At 41.0% G+C, this 14,832-nt stretch overlaps 1 protein-coding gene across 1 annotated transcript in view; it reads left to right on the top strand.

Annotated features, from left to right (window-relative positions):
• Nucleotides 1-9,102: 9,102 nt before the first annotated feature.
• Nucleotides 9,103-14,832, top strand: part of ANTXR1 (ANTXR cell adhesion molecule 1) — a 234,069-nt gene continuing 228,339 nt past the window's right edge. The window contains exon 1 of the mRNA XM_080684563.1: nt 9,103-9,572. Within this exon, the coding sequence (XP_080540689.1) occupies nt 9,421-9,572 (152 nt within the window). The 5' untranslated portion in view covers nt 9,103-9,420. The remainder of the gene's footprint in view (nt 9,573-14,832) is intronic.

Genomic DNA, 14,832 nt, shown 5'->3' with positions numbered 1-14,832 from the left:
TTCTGTAATTTGTTATTCAGATATTGGACCTCCTGCACTTGTCCATTATTTAGCATATGTTTTCCTCCTCACCTTTTTCTTATCTTTTTACCCCCTGAAAACAGTGTTTTCAATCTTATTTTTTATTTATTTTGTTGAATTTTTTCAATTTTACTATTGGTGCTTCAATTTTTTAAACTGATTTATTTTTAATTTTTTAAAAAATATTTTCAATTACAATAGACATACAATATTAGTTTTAGGTGTACAATATAGTAATTACACATATATATTACTTATGAAGTGATCACCCAATAAGTCTAGTACCCATCTGACACCATATTAGTTATTACAATATTATTGACTATATTCCCTGTGCTGTACTTTCATCCCCATGGCTGTTTTTATAACTGGCAGTTTGTACACCTTAATCATTTTCCCCCTTTTCACCCAACCCCCAATCCATGTGCTTTAATTTCTAAGAGTTCTTTTCTTTTCTGTGATAATACCTTTTTTCTAGAATCATTTCCGTTAAGCTCCTTTTGTAAAGGTCACCACAAAACTTCTAGTTGATAAATCTAATTTCAGTTCTGTTATCCTTACCCTCTCCACCTCAATTGATACTCATGACAATTTCTTTCTAGAAATGGCTTATTTCCCTTCTTGATTCCTCTTTCTCTATCAAACTATATAAAAATGCTAATGTTCTCCTGGACTCCATCCTTAACCCTCATTTCTTATCACTGTATTCACTTAGCCCAGCATGCTATGCAAGCACATTCATAGTTTCAACTTATATGCTCATGACTTCCAGAGCTCTTCAGACTACTTACTCATTGTTCCTGAGTGTAAGATTCACATATGTAAATGTCTTCTGGATTCAAATTTCCCAATTCAATATGAAACACCAGTATCAAATATGGAACAACCAGTTTGGTTTAGCAGATAGAGTGTCAGCCCATGGACTGAAGGGTCCCAGGTTCAATTCAGGTCAAGGGCATGTACCTCAGTTGCAGGCTCGATCTCTGGCCCTGGTCGGGGTGCATGTGGGAAGTAACCAGTCCATGTGTCTCTCTCACATTGATGTTTCTCTCTGTGTGTCTCTCCCCCTCCCTTCCACTCTCTCTAAAAATCAATGGAAAGTCTGCCCAGTGTGGCTCAGTGGTTGAGCATAGACCTATGAACTAGGAGGTCATAGTTTGATTCCTGATCAGGGCACATGCCTGGGTTGGGGGCTTGATCCCCAGTGGGGGGTATACAGGAGGCAGCTGATCAATTATTCTTTCTCATCATTGATGATTCTATCTCTTTCTCCCTCTCCCTTCCTCTCTGAAATCAATAAAAATATATTTTAAAAATACATATTAAAAAATCAATGGTAAAATATCTTTGGATGAGGATTAACAACAACAACAAAAAAGAGAATGAAGAAGAATATATTGGAAATTTTGAAGAAAAGATATAGAGACATCTCAGAGAGAAAGAAACCCAACTAAAGATATATAGTAGGACCGTCAGTATATACCTGAACTGTAACAACAATGAAGACTAGAAAATTATGCTTCTTGTTTTTTAATTTCATATTAGGAGAACATGATTAATGGGGAACTATCCATATGTGGAATAAATACTTGAAAAATGCTATCACATATGCATAGAGTTTGTTGAATTTATGTTTTTCTTTCTCTTTCCTAGAGTTTCTGAATGACTGCATGATTAAGAATTGTATTTTAAGTCAGTCCCATTACTTACTAAGTTGATGAACTCTCTCCATACTTCAGTTTTATAGTTTCTGTTTTCAGACACAAAATTCTAAAGCCTTCTTACCTATCCCCTGAGGTTTTTCATCTGTCTCTGAGTAAATGTGATTTCTAAAGGACAGTATTCTGGGCATGTATTTCTTCCTTGTTGACTCTTAGATTTGTAATAATTCCACTGGGTTTTTCCTCCATTTCCACTCAAGATGAAAATTCCCCTATGCCATAGGGGCCCTTGTTGTCTTTATGTACTTATTGATTGACTCCACTATTTTCTATGTATTAAACTCACACATTAAGTGCCTAAATTTATGACTGTGATGAAGATTTCATACCAAGTCAGTCTTCAACCCTGAATGGGAATATCATAGAGAGGAAAAGAAAGCCTGGGTAGCTGCACCATCCTCACCTTGAGCTCTGCCAATTTTTCAAGGCATCTGCTCTAGCTTCAAGAATCAATTCTGTCTCAGGAGACAGAGAGACCCCTTCATAATGAATGACAAATGACTTTATCAGTGTTACTTTGGCCACTGTATGTGAAAATGCTGTTATATTTGAGATTCCAGGGTGAGCCTGCTTCTTAGACATCCATTTTGGACACATGCTCAATGGAGCCTGAAAATCTGTTACAAAGAACTCACCCAGATCTAACTGCTGCTCAAGCAGTTCTCTAAAGAGTCAGCACTCAGAGGCAAACTTATCAGGTAGATGCATACCTTGTTGCTAACTATAGCTTAGCCCACAAGCCCTTCAGTGCCCTGATGATCCATGGTGGTTTATGAGTAGGGACAAGGATCCTGGGAATTCCTTTCACCCAGACTGGAGGCAGTTTAAGTAGTCCAGATCTTATTCTCTTTGCCATGTGCTCCCTCCTGATCACTTTTGGATCTTCTTAGAGAAGGAGTATGTCGTTAATAGTAGGAAGAGGCATTTGTCATGTCTTAACTCATTCACATTCTGGGACAAGCCATCCCAAAGAGTTATGTTCCAACTGCATATCACTGAGGATTCCCTTATGTCAGATCTACTTCTCCTTGGAATTAGCATGATGGGGTAGAGGGGACATGTTGAGTTTCCTCTAGAAGATAAGTTAACCACACTGTTGTCCCAATACCTGCTTATGAATTTGTGCCTCCCAACTAAACTCTCAAGCTCTGTGTTGTATTCATTTTTTTTATCTTCAGTGTAAGCTCAAGGCCTACTCTATATTATATATCCAAAAACTATTTTTTGAATGAATTAATTAATTCATAAAGCTAACAAATAGTAAGATTTTAATGGATTATTATATCTCAAAATTGTTAGATTATAAATTAGATGTTGGGAAAAAAACTAGTGTCAGAAAGAAGCATCTCTGAATATAACCATTTTCTCAGACATTTCGTTAGAGTTTAGCTATCTAGCATTCTTGGCTTGCAGAAGAAGCAATGCTGCCAATAGATTATTGATAGTCCCAAAGCATGTTTTCTATTTGTTTTCTGCGTGCATCCTAGGAAACCATCAAATCCCAGTAGTTCTAGGATGAGCTAGAATCTTCATCTTTGCATTTCTCAAAGTTGACAATATGAATGTCTATGGTACAGAAACAGTCTTGTTTCGTTGTTATTAGAAAAGCCAAGCAATCTGAAAGTTGTTCTTTTAAAATTTATTATTTTCATCTCTAGAAGAAATTCATATGCAATTTCCCACAATTCCCCAATAACAATGAAAGCTAACATCCATTGTGTGTTTCCTCAGGGCCACACATGACATACCTTATCTCATTGAAACCACATGACAATACAATGAAGTAGGTAATATTATTATCCCCGTTTTGTAGATAAGAAGGTGTGTTATGGGCAGGTCATGTCATTTGCATAGTCACCCAGTTAGTAATGGCAGGGCTGTGCTTTGCCCCAAATGGCCTGATGTGTGATCACTCTATAATTAGTCTGTTGTCCTGCCTAGTGATCAAAGAGTTTATGGAAATTACTGTTAATACTGTCTACTTAGATAGAACTGATCAGGGAAGAGGAGTGTATGAGGCATGAGGGAAAGAAATTGGCCATTGTAAGGCTGTGTTAAACTACACATGTTCCTGAAAACTCAGCATCTATTCCTGGTTGCTACAAATATATGTATCCTGAAAAAGCTCCATTGGTTATTTTAGAGCAAGTAAACCTCCTTGCCATCACCTTCTCAGTGCCTCTTCCAAACATCCCATCACACACTCTCAGAACCACTGCTCTTTCTGGCTTTGGATTTGGACACATTGGCCGAAGCGTTGAAGGAGTTACAGGTTTGGTGGGTCTAAGTAGATTTTCTTCTGGTATCTTAAGTTGTAAACTGGTCTGAGGTCTCTGAGAAAGATCCTGGTCTTAGATATACTTAAATATCCCAGGGTTGAGCAGGACAGGACAGAAAGGGGCTGAATTGATCTTGGACTTAGCTTTGTGCTAGTCTTGAGTTGTCTAATATAGTCTTCCATTAGGTGTTTGTAAACCCTGGGTTTGTCAGTTCCCTGCACTGTCCATTTCATTCCTTGTCTGTGCTCTGGATTGGATTGGCCTGATCTCTGTTTTAGATGAAATGAACATTTTGTTATCAAGGCTTTTCCTTCGGAGGATATGGAATGTATTTTTTAGGGCATGCTGGTATGAGTTACATATTGTTCCCTTGTCTTAGTCTCTGTGCTCTTCATAAGACTTGCTGTGCTAGGCTTTGAGCTTTGGCTAGATTTTAGCTGGATTGGGCTATAAGGAAATTGGTGATTAAACTTCATATTGTGATGGGTTTGGTTTAGGACAGACTGAGATGGTTTGTGGATTTAGCTGAGCTGCGTTTCAAACCAGATGAAACAGAATTTGTCTTTGGGCTGACATCGACTTATCTAGGAAATTGGGTCATTTTTTCCCGATTAATCAGAGTTAGGTTGTGGCTGTGTTAAGTGAATCTTATCTCTCCATTTGGGTTAATAGGGTTTTGGGGTGGGATTTTAAATGCCCTAAATTGAATCAAGGAATGTGTTGGACTATATTTATTTTATAGCCAGACTAGGCTGGGCTCTGGATAAGGTTATTAATGGGATGTTGGGTTCAACCAGGCTCTGGGCTAAAGTTGTGAATGACCTGGGCTCTCAGATGCCATTAAGGTATCTTTCTCTAGACCAGTGGTCGGCAAACTCATTAGTCAACAGAGTCAGATATCAACAGTACAACGATTGAAATTTCTTTTGAGAGCCAAATATTTTAAACTTAAACTTCTTCTAATGCCACTTCTTCAAAATAGACTCACCCAGGCCGTGGTATTTTGTGGAAGAGCCACACTCAAGGGGCCAAAGAGCAGTTTGCCGACCACTGCTCTAGACCATGGTTCTGCCTCTGGGCTTAAAGTTATTACCAGTACCTCTGCTTTTTTTATGACCAAAAGCCATTATTGAACTGATTCAGATTCTTTAGAAACTCTGTTTTTCCAGATGATAAATTGTTTCTGGGAATGCTCTCTTGACTTCTTGCAAATGGTGGTTCTATGAAGGACAAGCATGAAGGGAATCTAATAACAATGAAAAGAGACTATTTTTACTAAATAATGGTTTGCCTTAGAAGGTACCACCAAGACCCAAGTATCAGTGGGAATTCCAAGAACTTGGCAAACACTGGACCTATTTGATTGAAACAAATTTGGTGGGGAGTGTCAGATCTGTTCATATTGTGGACAAATATTTCTATGTAAAACTTTCCCCTCGTTTTGCCCTAGCTGGTTTGGCTCAGGGGATAGAGCATCAGATTGAGGACTGAAGGGTCCTGGGTTCAATTCCAGTCAAGGGCACATGCTTAGGTTGTGGGCTCGATCCCCAGTAGGGGGCATGCAGGAGGCAGCCAATCAATGATTCTCATCATTGATGTTTCTATTCTTCTCGCCCTCTCCCTTCCTCTCTGAAATTAATAAAAATATATTTAATAATTTTTTAAAAGCCCATTAGAGCAATTTCCTTAACCAGTGAACTAAAGGAAAGCTTTTAAAAAAAATTTTCCCCCAAGTTTTCTTGGATAGTCTGTATTATCTGGAGCATTTTCTGAACTTTTACCAAGAACCCAGATAAATGGTGCTTTAGTATCCAATAAGACTCTTGGAAGAATAGATGTCCTGACAACAGCAAACTTTGTTTTAGACAGTTTTACAAAAGGGGCTCAGTCACATCTGTTGGAGAGTCGGGGGAAAGTAAGGGAGAGTGAGTCATTGGTGGCTGGTATACAGGCAGGTCAATTTAACAAATTTTATCTCAAAAAAGGAAGTCTGGCAAATTCAGGTAGAACAGTAATTAGGGTGCAGGACTAAAGTTTTAAGATGATCTGTCTAATAAGAAAAACTCTCTAATCTTTTGGAAGGCAAGGAACTTGAAATTCCTGGCATCTTTAGATATCTTGGGGTCCTTCCTGGTAGCATATAAAACATTTACAAGTTACCCCCTCTCTTTCTTGAAAGAGAATCCCCCCTTCCCAGTAACCCAATGCAATCTAACATCCCCTTGTACTGCTCCACTGTAAGGTTCTTTGGTAACACAATGACACTTGTGTCATATCAATGGAATGTTCTCAGGGCTTATCTTCTTCACATCCTACTTGTTGACAAGTAGGCACTGTTGACTACTTCTCCCTCCAAGAATCTCTTCCCTGCCTTGACTTTCAGGTTATCATTCAAACAGTTCCACATGCGTATTAAATTTGCCTTTGTGCTTCTTCAGCCTCAAAAATATCAATCCATAGCCCCAACATCACCGTTTATATTGTTCTTCTGCTGACTTGAGTTTGAGAGACTGAGGAGTTTCTTACAAAACTCATGTATCTATCTCTATGGACCTTGGGAAGGCCAATTAATCTCCTCCAGAAACACTGGGGTCCTTGGAAAGGGTTAGAAACCAAGACACCCTCAGTCCAATCAGAGCATCAAGGGATCCCTTGAGAAGATGGTAAGGTTTGCATAAAGAGATTTTGATACTTGGATATCTCTGAGCTGTAAAATTAATCTGGGAAATGCAAGCAGGAATCCATTGAAGACTCTTCCCCAGCCCTCCTCCAACCTTAAGTGACATCCATCTCTCTCCCTTTTCCCTACATGCCTAATCTATATACTATATATAAAAGCCTAAGTGACTGTTACGACCGGTCGACCGAACAACCGGTGGCTATGGTGACACACTGACCACCAGGGCACAGATGCTCAATGCAGGAGCCTCCCCCTGGTGGTCAGTGCACTCCCACAGCCAACCTCCCGCAGCCGGCCAACCTCCCATGGTCCCTCCCCCTAGCCGGCGGCCCTGAGATGAGCCCCAATGGCTGGCCAGGCCAAGGGACCCCACCCATGCACAAATGCATGCACCAGGCCTCTAGTTAATTATAAGGCCATTATATCCCACCAATGGAAGAAAAATGTTTCCAATTCAAAGAACCTGATACTAAGGCTTCATTTACCTGTTATAAACTCTAGATATCTTTGTTTTGCTTCGATTTTTTATATCCGTAGCTCAATGTCAAATTCACTTCATGGGCATATTTGGATGATACCTCCCCATAGTGAGTGAGGCTGACACAATTAGAAGTGCCTGGAATGTATTTCTCTGAACTAAAGGGAAAGGAAGGTAGAGCAGATTTAAGATCTATGAAATGGTTAGCATGTATTAATAGGCCTCTTTCTAGAATATTGGAGGGAGGTGGACATTCAAGTGTCTAAATCCCTCTAACTATCCCTCTGCCTTATAAAGCATCATCTTTGTCCCCGGAGAGCCTCTTCCACTCTCTCCCATTCCCCACAACTTTGCTTTATATTGAATTTCCTTCCCCCTTGGAGAGCTGTGCTCCCACCTCTCTTTAATAATGGTGTCTTTACAGTGATGTAAACACTCATTATCGCATAATTTCTGTGGGTCAGGAAGCTGGGAATGGCTTAGCTTGGGGTTTGGCTTGGGGTTTCTCGTGAGGTTGTAGTCAAGATGTTGGCCAGGGCTGTAGTCATCTGAAAGCTTGACTGGGGCTGGAGAATCCACTTCCAAGATAAATCACTCACATGGCTGTAAAATTAATGCTGACTGTCAGAGCGGAATCTCAGTTTCTTGCTAAATGGACTTTTCCATAGGGCTGCTTGGGTGACCTCCTGACATGGCAGTGGACCCCTCTCCTCTTGAGCAAGTGATCCAAGAGAGCAAGAAGGAAAACCACAATGACCTAACCTCAGAACTTCCACACCTTCATTTCTGCCATATATTATAAATTACACACAGATCAGTCTTATTCAGTTTGGGTGGCGATGGTGAGTGAATACTAGGCAATAAGAAACATTTTGGAGGAAGGCTATTGCAATGCATTACAATCTTCCAAACTTGTGACAACAAAATTATTGTTTAATGGATTATTCCAAGACAGTAGGATTCCATGATACATAAGGTGGGGGGAACCACCATGGATGGTCACATCAGGGAGTGAGGGTCTTAGAGGGTCATAAGTGAGGGCATGATGTGTGTCCGGAGAGATCGTCCTGAAAAAGGAGTATGCATTGAGGACTCCCAGACTGAAAGACATATGAAGCCAAAACTGAGTTCCTGCCTGGAACTGGGGCTCAGGGGCCACTCTAAAGATCTCTCACTTTAGAAAAGCTACATAAGACGTCCCTGCTGGTTGAAAGGTCCATACCCTTGTAAGCTGTTTATTTCCTCTGTCCTACATCAAAGATAGGGTGAAAAAAAGGTCAAAGTTTATACGCTGAAAGAATTACCACAGAATCTCTAAAATCTGGAGCTGGAGATAATGTAGAATGCTCAGTCTTTCCATGCCAGGAGGGAGCAGGCTTCTTTGTGGGACTGTTCATGCTGTTCTCAGCCACATGACTGGACCCCAACAGTCTCTTTTCTGATCTGCGCTAAGAGTACAGTAAAGTCACTTGGGTGATTCAGATCACAAAGGCCCCGTTCTTCTCTGCTTAATTTACACAGTGACTTGTTTGCAAAGGCCCCAGTCTGGGGTTGGAGAAAATAAGTTCTCATCCAATGTTTCCAGTGATTATCAGAAGACCCAGCAAAGGAGATGAAAGGAAGGGGGTAGGGGTGGGGAGAAAGGCTAGAGAATGAGAAAGGATTTAAAATAGGGAAGAAGCAATGGGGGAAGGGATGGGAAGGGAAGGGAAGGTGCGTGAGAAAAAGAAAACCTGCTCTCACGGACGCCGAAGAGCGCTTTCATCGTCTTGGGCCACAAGGTGGCACCCTTTGGACTTTCTTCCCCCATCAAAATAAGAAACGGGGTAGAGAGGAGGGAGAAAAAGGCAAGCACTCCCCCAACCAAGAACAATTTGAAAACCCACCCCATAATATTTAAAATCTGGGACAAAGAACCGTCTGGACGGAACTGCTTCAATTGCAAAACCTCAGCGCAGCCTCGGGAGCGCCCGGCGGGCCGGAGTCAGAGCAGCCCCTTTAAAAGAGCGGAGTACAGTATTGGGATTCTTGAAACCTGAAACCTAGAAACAGAATCGAAGCGGAAACCAGAAGGAAAACCTTGAACTCCTCCAGACAATTGCTTCCGGGGAGTTTCAGGAGAGCGTGGGGGAATAAAGGGCCCGAGAGGAGGGCCCCTCGGATGGCGCGTCCCTGAGGGTCCTGGCGAGTTCGAGGAGCGTGGGAAGGAGAGGACCCTACCCTCTCCCTGGGCTGCAGGTCATGGCCACCGTGGAGCCGAAAGCCCTCGGCATTGGCTTCAAGTGGCTCTCTTTAGCCACTTTTGTGCTCATCTGCGCCGGGCACGGGGGACGCAGGGAGGAAGGGGGTCCAGCCTGCTACGGGGGATTTGACCTGTACTTCATTTTGGACAAGTAAGTGCCCTAAGTTGTTCCACACGAGGCTGAGCTGATGATGCTTCCTCCCCGGGCTGGGCTTGTTGGCAGGGTGGCTTTGGGACAAGGCGCGCCTGCCCGGGGACCAAGAGGGACCCAGCGCTGCGCCTTTGTCAAGGGAGCGCGCCTCCCATCCTCTGCTGCCGGCGCCCGCAGGGGAGGTGTCCCTCCTTGTTCGGGAGACGAACTTCTTTTCTGCCTTGTTTTCTGTGACCAAGGAGTGTGCAAGGGAGTGTGAGGATGCTGTTGACCTACTATGTTTCTGTCAATCCTTCTCATTTGCTGCAGAAACCTCAGCGAGAAAAGCTTGCTTAGGAGAGGCAGAACTTTTGGGCACCTCTAAAATAAGGCGTGGGCTGTTCAAAGTCTACCGGCTCCTTTTAAAAAACGCTGCCCTACTTAATGCATTACCTTTGTTCCTAATAACATAATGCATGCTGACTGGGCAGTTAGTAGAAATATAGGTAGATTTCTCATTCTCCCCACTATGGAGCTTCAGTCTGGGAAATTCTTTGTTGTGGGGCGGTCTTGTGCAGTGTAGGGTGTTTATCAGCATCCCGGTCTCTACCCACTACTGCCAAGTGAGGATGCCAGGACCACCCCTCCTCCCTCCTCCCTCCTCCCTCCTCCCTCTTCTCTCTTTCCCACTCTCCCCCCGCCCCCAGTCCCAAAGTGGAGACAACCAAAAATGTCTCCAGACGTTGCCAAAAGTCCCTTGCGAGTAATAAACAGCCCGGGACTTGAGAACCACTGATGCAGGCGAATTCAAGTTCTTGGCGATTTGACTGGTGGGCTACCAGGGAGGTGCAGGAGCCCTGGTTTCCTTATGAGAATGGATACTGGTTAGGCATCTGGATTGTGCTCAACGGAGAGCTGAACTCTGATCGATTAAACGCTTTCCAAATCCCCTTAGATTTGCCAAGCAGCAGGCATTCAAGGAATCTCCGTGCTACCTACTAATAAACAACTTCAACAATAAAAAGCCCCTCAGAGAAGATCCGTGCTCCTGAGAAACTGTGAGCTCCTGAGCGCCAGGAGAGGCGCTTCGATGTTACAGTGGTGGGGAGATGAATTTCACAGACTGGAAAGTATTTGGGAATTGGAAAAAAGAGTCCTGCAGAATAAGCTGGCCAGCTAGAAACCAAATGTGCTTTGCAGTTGCCCCTAGAGTTTGATTTTTCCGTAAAGGCTGTTTTGAACTCCAGATTCTTTGGATGAAAAGTGAGATCTTTCTTGCAGATTTATGAGAAGGTGGATACTGAAAATATACTCCAATGCTAAGAAATGGAATTTCTTTTGTTACTTCTAGTGGCTGGGAGCACCAGCTCACAGGTTCAGAGACGGTCTGAAATCAGTCAGAGATCCATCATTGAGCTTTAAAAAAAAAAAAAAAAAAGTTTTGTTTTGTTTTTTTAAGCCAGTTGAGAAGGACATACAAGGAACCTTGAAAAAATGGGCAGAATCACCATGTCCCTAAATGGTACTGTAGAGATACTGTACTCCAGTCCATACTGTAGAGATAATAAATTCTCCCCAAATCAATTTATAAATTGAATTCAAGTTTTCAATCAAAGTTCTGAATGAATTTATTTTGGTGGTGAGAGGACTATAACACAGTAAGTCTAGGTTTATCTTGCGGGTGGGGGAAGGGCAAAAGAGCTAAAACATTTTTGAGGAAAAGAATAGTGAAGAAATGCTTATACCTCTGAATATTGAAATGTATTATAAAGCAAGTTAATAAAACAAGAATGGTAAAAGCCAAAAAAAATAGGTGGGCAGAGTAGAAAATCAAGATATAGCTCCAAGGATATGTAAGCATTTAGAGGAAGTTCAAATCAGTGAGAATTAATTTGTTGTTTTAAAATAAATGATTTTTGAACAATGGTTGATGACATGGGGAAAGAAAAGGTTATATTTATACTTTACACCACACATCAAAATGAATTCCAGGATTGAAAATTTAAATGTTTAAAATGAAATGATGAAAGAACTAGAATAAATTTTAGATGAATATTACTATAATCTTAGTTTTAGCGTTTTTAAAACAGGGCAGAAACAACAGAGAAAACTATAAAAAGATTTAAATATATTAAAATTTTAAGTTTCTGTAAGTGAAAAAAATGCCATAAATAAAAGATAATAACCAGTTGCAAAAACTTTAGCAATGCAAATTACTCTTTAAATATACAGTATATAAAAAACAGTTTTTAAAAGATCATCCCAATAGAAAATAGGATTACTATATAAATAATTCATAAAAAATATGTATTAAAGGCAAATAAATTTAAAAGTTCAACTTTATTAGTAAGCAAAGAAATGAAAAATCAAGATATAATTTGTATTAAGTTGGCAAATTTTTTTAAAAAGAATAACAATATTTAGTGCTGGCCAACTTGTAAGAGTAGGCACTGCCATATTTTACTAAGGAAAATATAAATTTGTACAGTCTTTCTAGATTTGTGCTGTGCAATGGAACTTTCTGTGATGCTGGAAATGTTCTTTATCTGTGCTGTCCAATATGGTAGCTACTAACCATATATGGCTCTTGAACACTTGAAATGTAATTAGTGTGATTGAGAAAGCGAACTTCTAATTTTATTTAAGTTTAATTAATTTAAATAGCCCACATATGGTTACCATATTGGATAGCGAAGACAAAAAGATAGTTTAGCAACATGTATCAGATGCTTTTTAAAAATAGGTTTCTGCTTTTCCATCTCGCAATTCCATGTCCTAAAGAAAAAAAATCCAAGAGTCACCTAGAAGTGCCTACGTGTGTGTTCATGGCTGTGCTATTTGTAAATAAAGCTGAACATTAACTAAATATTCAACAACAGGAAATTATTAAGTAAGGCATGATAAATGCCTACTATGCATATATGTGAGATGTTTTAGGAAAAATATTTAATGCTCACAATATACTCTTAGGTGAAAATGCAATTACCAAACATTATATACATTATGATTCTACCTTTGAAAAAAAGCTTAACAAATGCCTATATTTACCCAATATGTAAATAGTATTTCTCTCTAGAATAGTTTTGAATTCTGTTTTTATGCTTTTCTGAATTTTCAAAAGTAACAATGAACATGTTACTTTAATATTCAACAAAAATAAGTTATTACTTTGAGTTTTTAAAAAATCATTTCAAGTGTGAGGAGGATCTCTAACTAGTGTGCTGAGCTCTGAGCCTCTCACCATTGTAGAGGATGCTGCTTATTGCACATAAAATCCTGGAATAAATTTCTAAATGCACCATGTCATTATGGACCCAAAAATGCTTTGGGAAACAAATTGTGGGGAAACCTTTACAGGTACCTACTTTACATTTGCCTGGACCCCTCTGACTTCCTTTAGTTGTCCTATTGCCTGAAGTGAGGGATATGGTGTTGCTGAATGAAAAGCTTGCCAGGACAGCTACTTTTTGGTAGCTAGGACAAGTGCTGCTGTCCATAACTTACAGATGAGAAAACTGTTCAAGCTTTGTCAATTCACTGGATGAAGTGACCTACCCAAGAACCTAGGATTAGATCATGACCGAGCTGGGACGATGTCTGCTCTTGATTCCCAGCCCAGATCTAGCTTGCCATCTGGATCCAGGCGAATTCCTCAGATTGTGGAGCCTAGAGCCAGAAGATAGTCCAAAAGGTAGTGATACCTAACAGGCCCCTGGGTGAGCCCTAAAGACATGGTCTTCTCTTCACAGATAAGAACTTCCTCAATTAGTGCTGTCCAGCACCCAACCACAGGAGAGCAGAAAGAGGAAGAATGCTAACTTCTTTTACCCTTGGGCTTTTAAGGTCCTTTGTCCAGAAAGACATTGTCTTCAGGCTGAAACCAGTAGGTCACAGGGCCCTGAATTCACCATTCTTCTCCCCACCACTCAAGTCCCTTTTTCCCAGTGGATGGTTCTCTTCTTTTTTATAACATTGAATCTCAGCTCATTTCAGCTTTAAGCAGGATGCATCTCTGGCCTGGAAGGAACCCAGATTATACATTTAATGGAACGTCATGTTTTCTCAACCAGGAGCAAAAGACTTTATAATGATAACCTAGGCTACCACAGTAACACAATAGGGCATTATTAGCGGCTTTGGCGATGGGGTTGGTGGACTGAGCTTCACAAGGCTTTATACCGATGGAATTTCATGTTCATTTAAACATGCTTTCCTGGTTACAGTGAGGAAAAGTAGATTGCTGGAAATTCAATCAGGGATTTGAAAAGTCAGAGTTGAAAGGCCTTTATCCAGAGAAAAACAGTCAAGGAGCTTCCTTTAAGTCTTCCAGGGGGTCCGCTAAGATTAATGCACTCTGTTGGCCAATACACAGACATGACTGTACCTCTCCTCCCTCTCACAGGGCTCTTCTGCTACTGCACTGTGCATTTATGTATCATATATTGGTCTGTTTTATAGAGAGCTATTCATCATTACAATGGAAAAAGGGGGAGTCTTCATTGTGGGTCTCAGGAAGTGCTGGCTATATTCATGTGTGCCCTAAAAACTTCAAAACTAGAATGGCGGGATGGAGAGTAGAAGGAATGGAGGAGACAGTGAGCTGGAGGGTGACAGTGAACACTGAATAGCTTTATTTATAGCACTTGCTAAAGCCACAGCCTGTCACCCAATAAATCCCTGCATTTGTAAAGGCCCCCCACAGGCTTACCAGGTGCTCCTTCGCTATTAGAGCCTTTGTACCCCTCCCTCTGCCACTTCCTTTTTGTCCAGCACCAATTTTCTCTCTCTCTTAACCCCACACAAGGGGACCTTGTCTTGACACTCAGAGTTCCAAGCCCAGGACCCACCACTGGATGATCCCCTGGTGGTAATGAGCGATCATTACTATGCGTTATACTTCAGGACCATGGTCATTAAACAGATTTTTATAACATGGGAATCTCACTACCAGGTATACTATTGTTTTTCTGGGAAAATACCTTCTGGATTCCCAACTACTAACTTTCAAAAGAAATCTTTCGAGTCAGAACTAAAGTTTTTCAATAGTTATGCCATCTCACAGATGTGCCAAAGACAATATTGTTTGGCAGCTAGGACAAGCACTACTGTCCTTAACTTACAGATGAGAAAACTGTCAACCTTTGTCAATTCACTGGGTGAAGTGACCTACCCAAGGATCTAGGATTAGATCATGACAGCTGAGACGATGTCTGCTCCCAACTCCCAGTCCAGCTCTTTCCAATTATCACTGTGCAGTTGGGTCATAATGGGAAGCACATGT

Source organism: Plecotus auritus, assembly GCF_963455305.1.
Source record: "Plecotus auritus genome assembly, chromosome: 8".
Classification (NCBI taxonomy): Eukaryota; Metazoa; Chordata; class Mammalia; order Chiroptera; family Vespertilionidae; genus Plecotus; species Plecotus auritus.
Note: the sequence above shows the minus strand (reverse complement) of the source record. Positions and strands in the feature narration are given on the sequence as shown.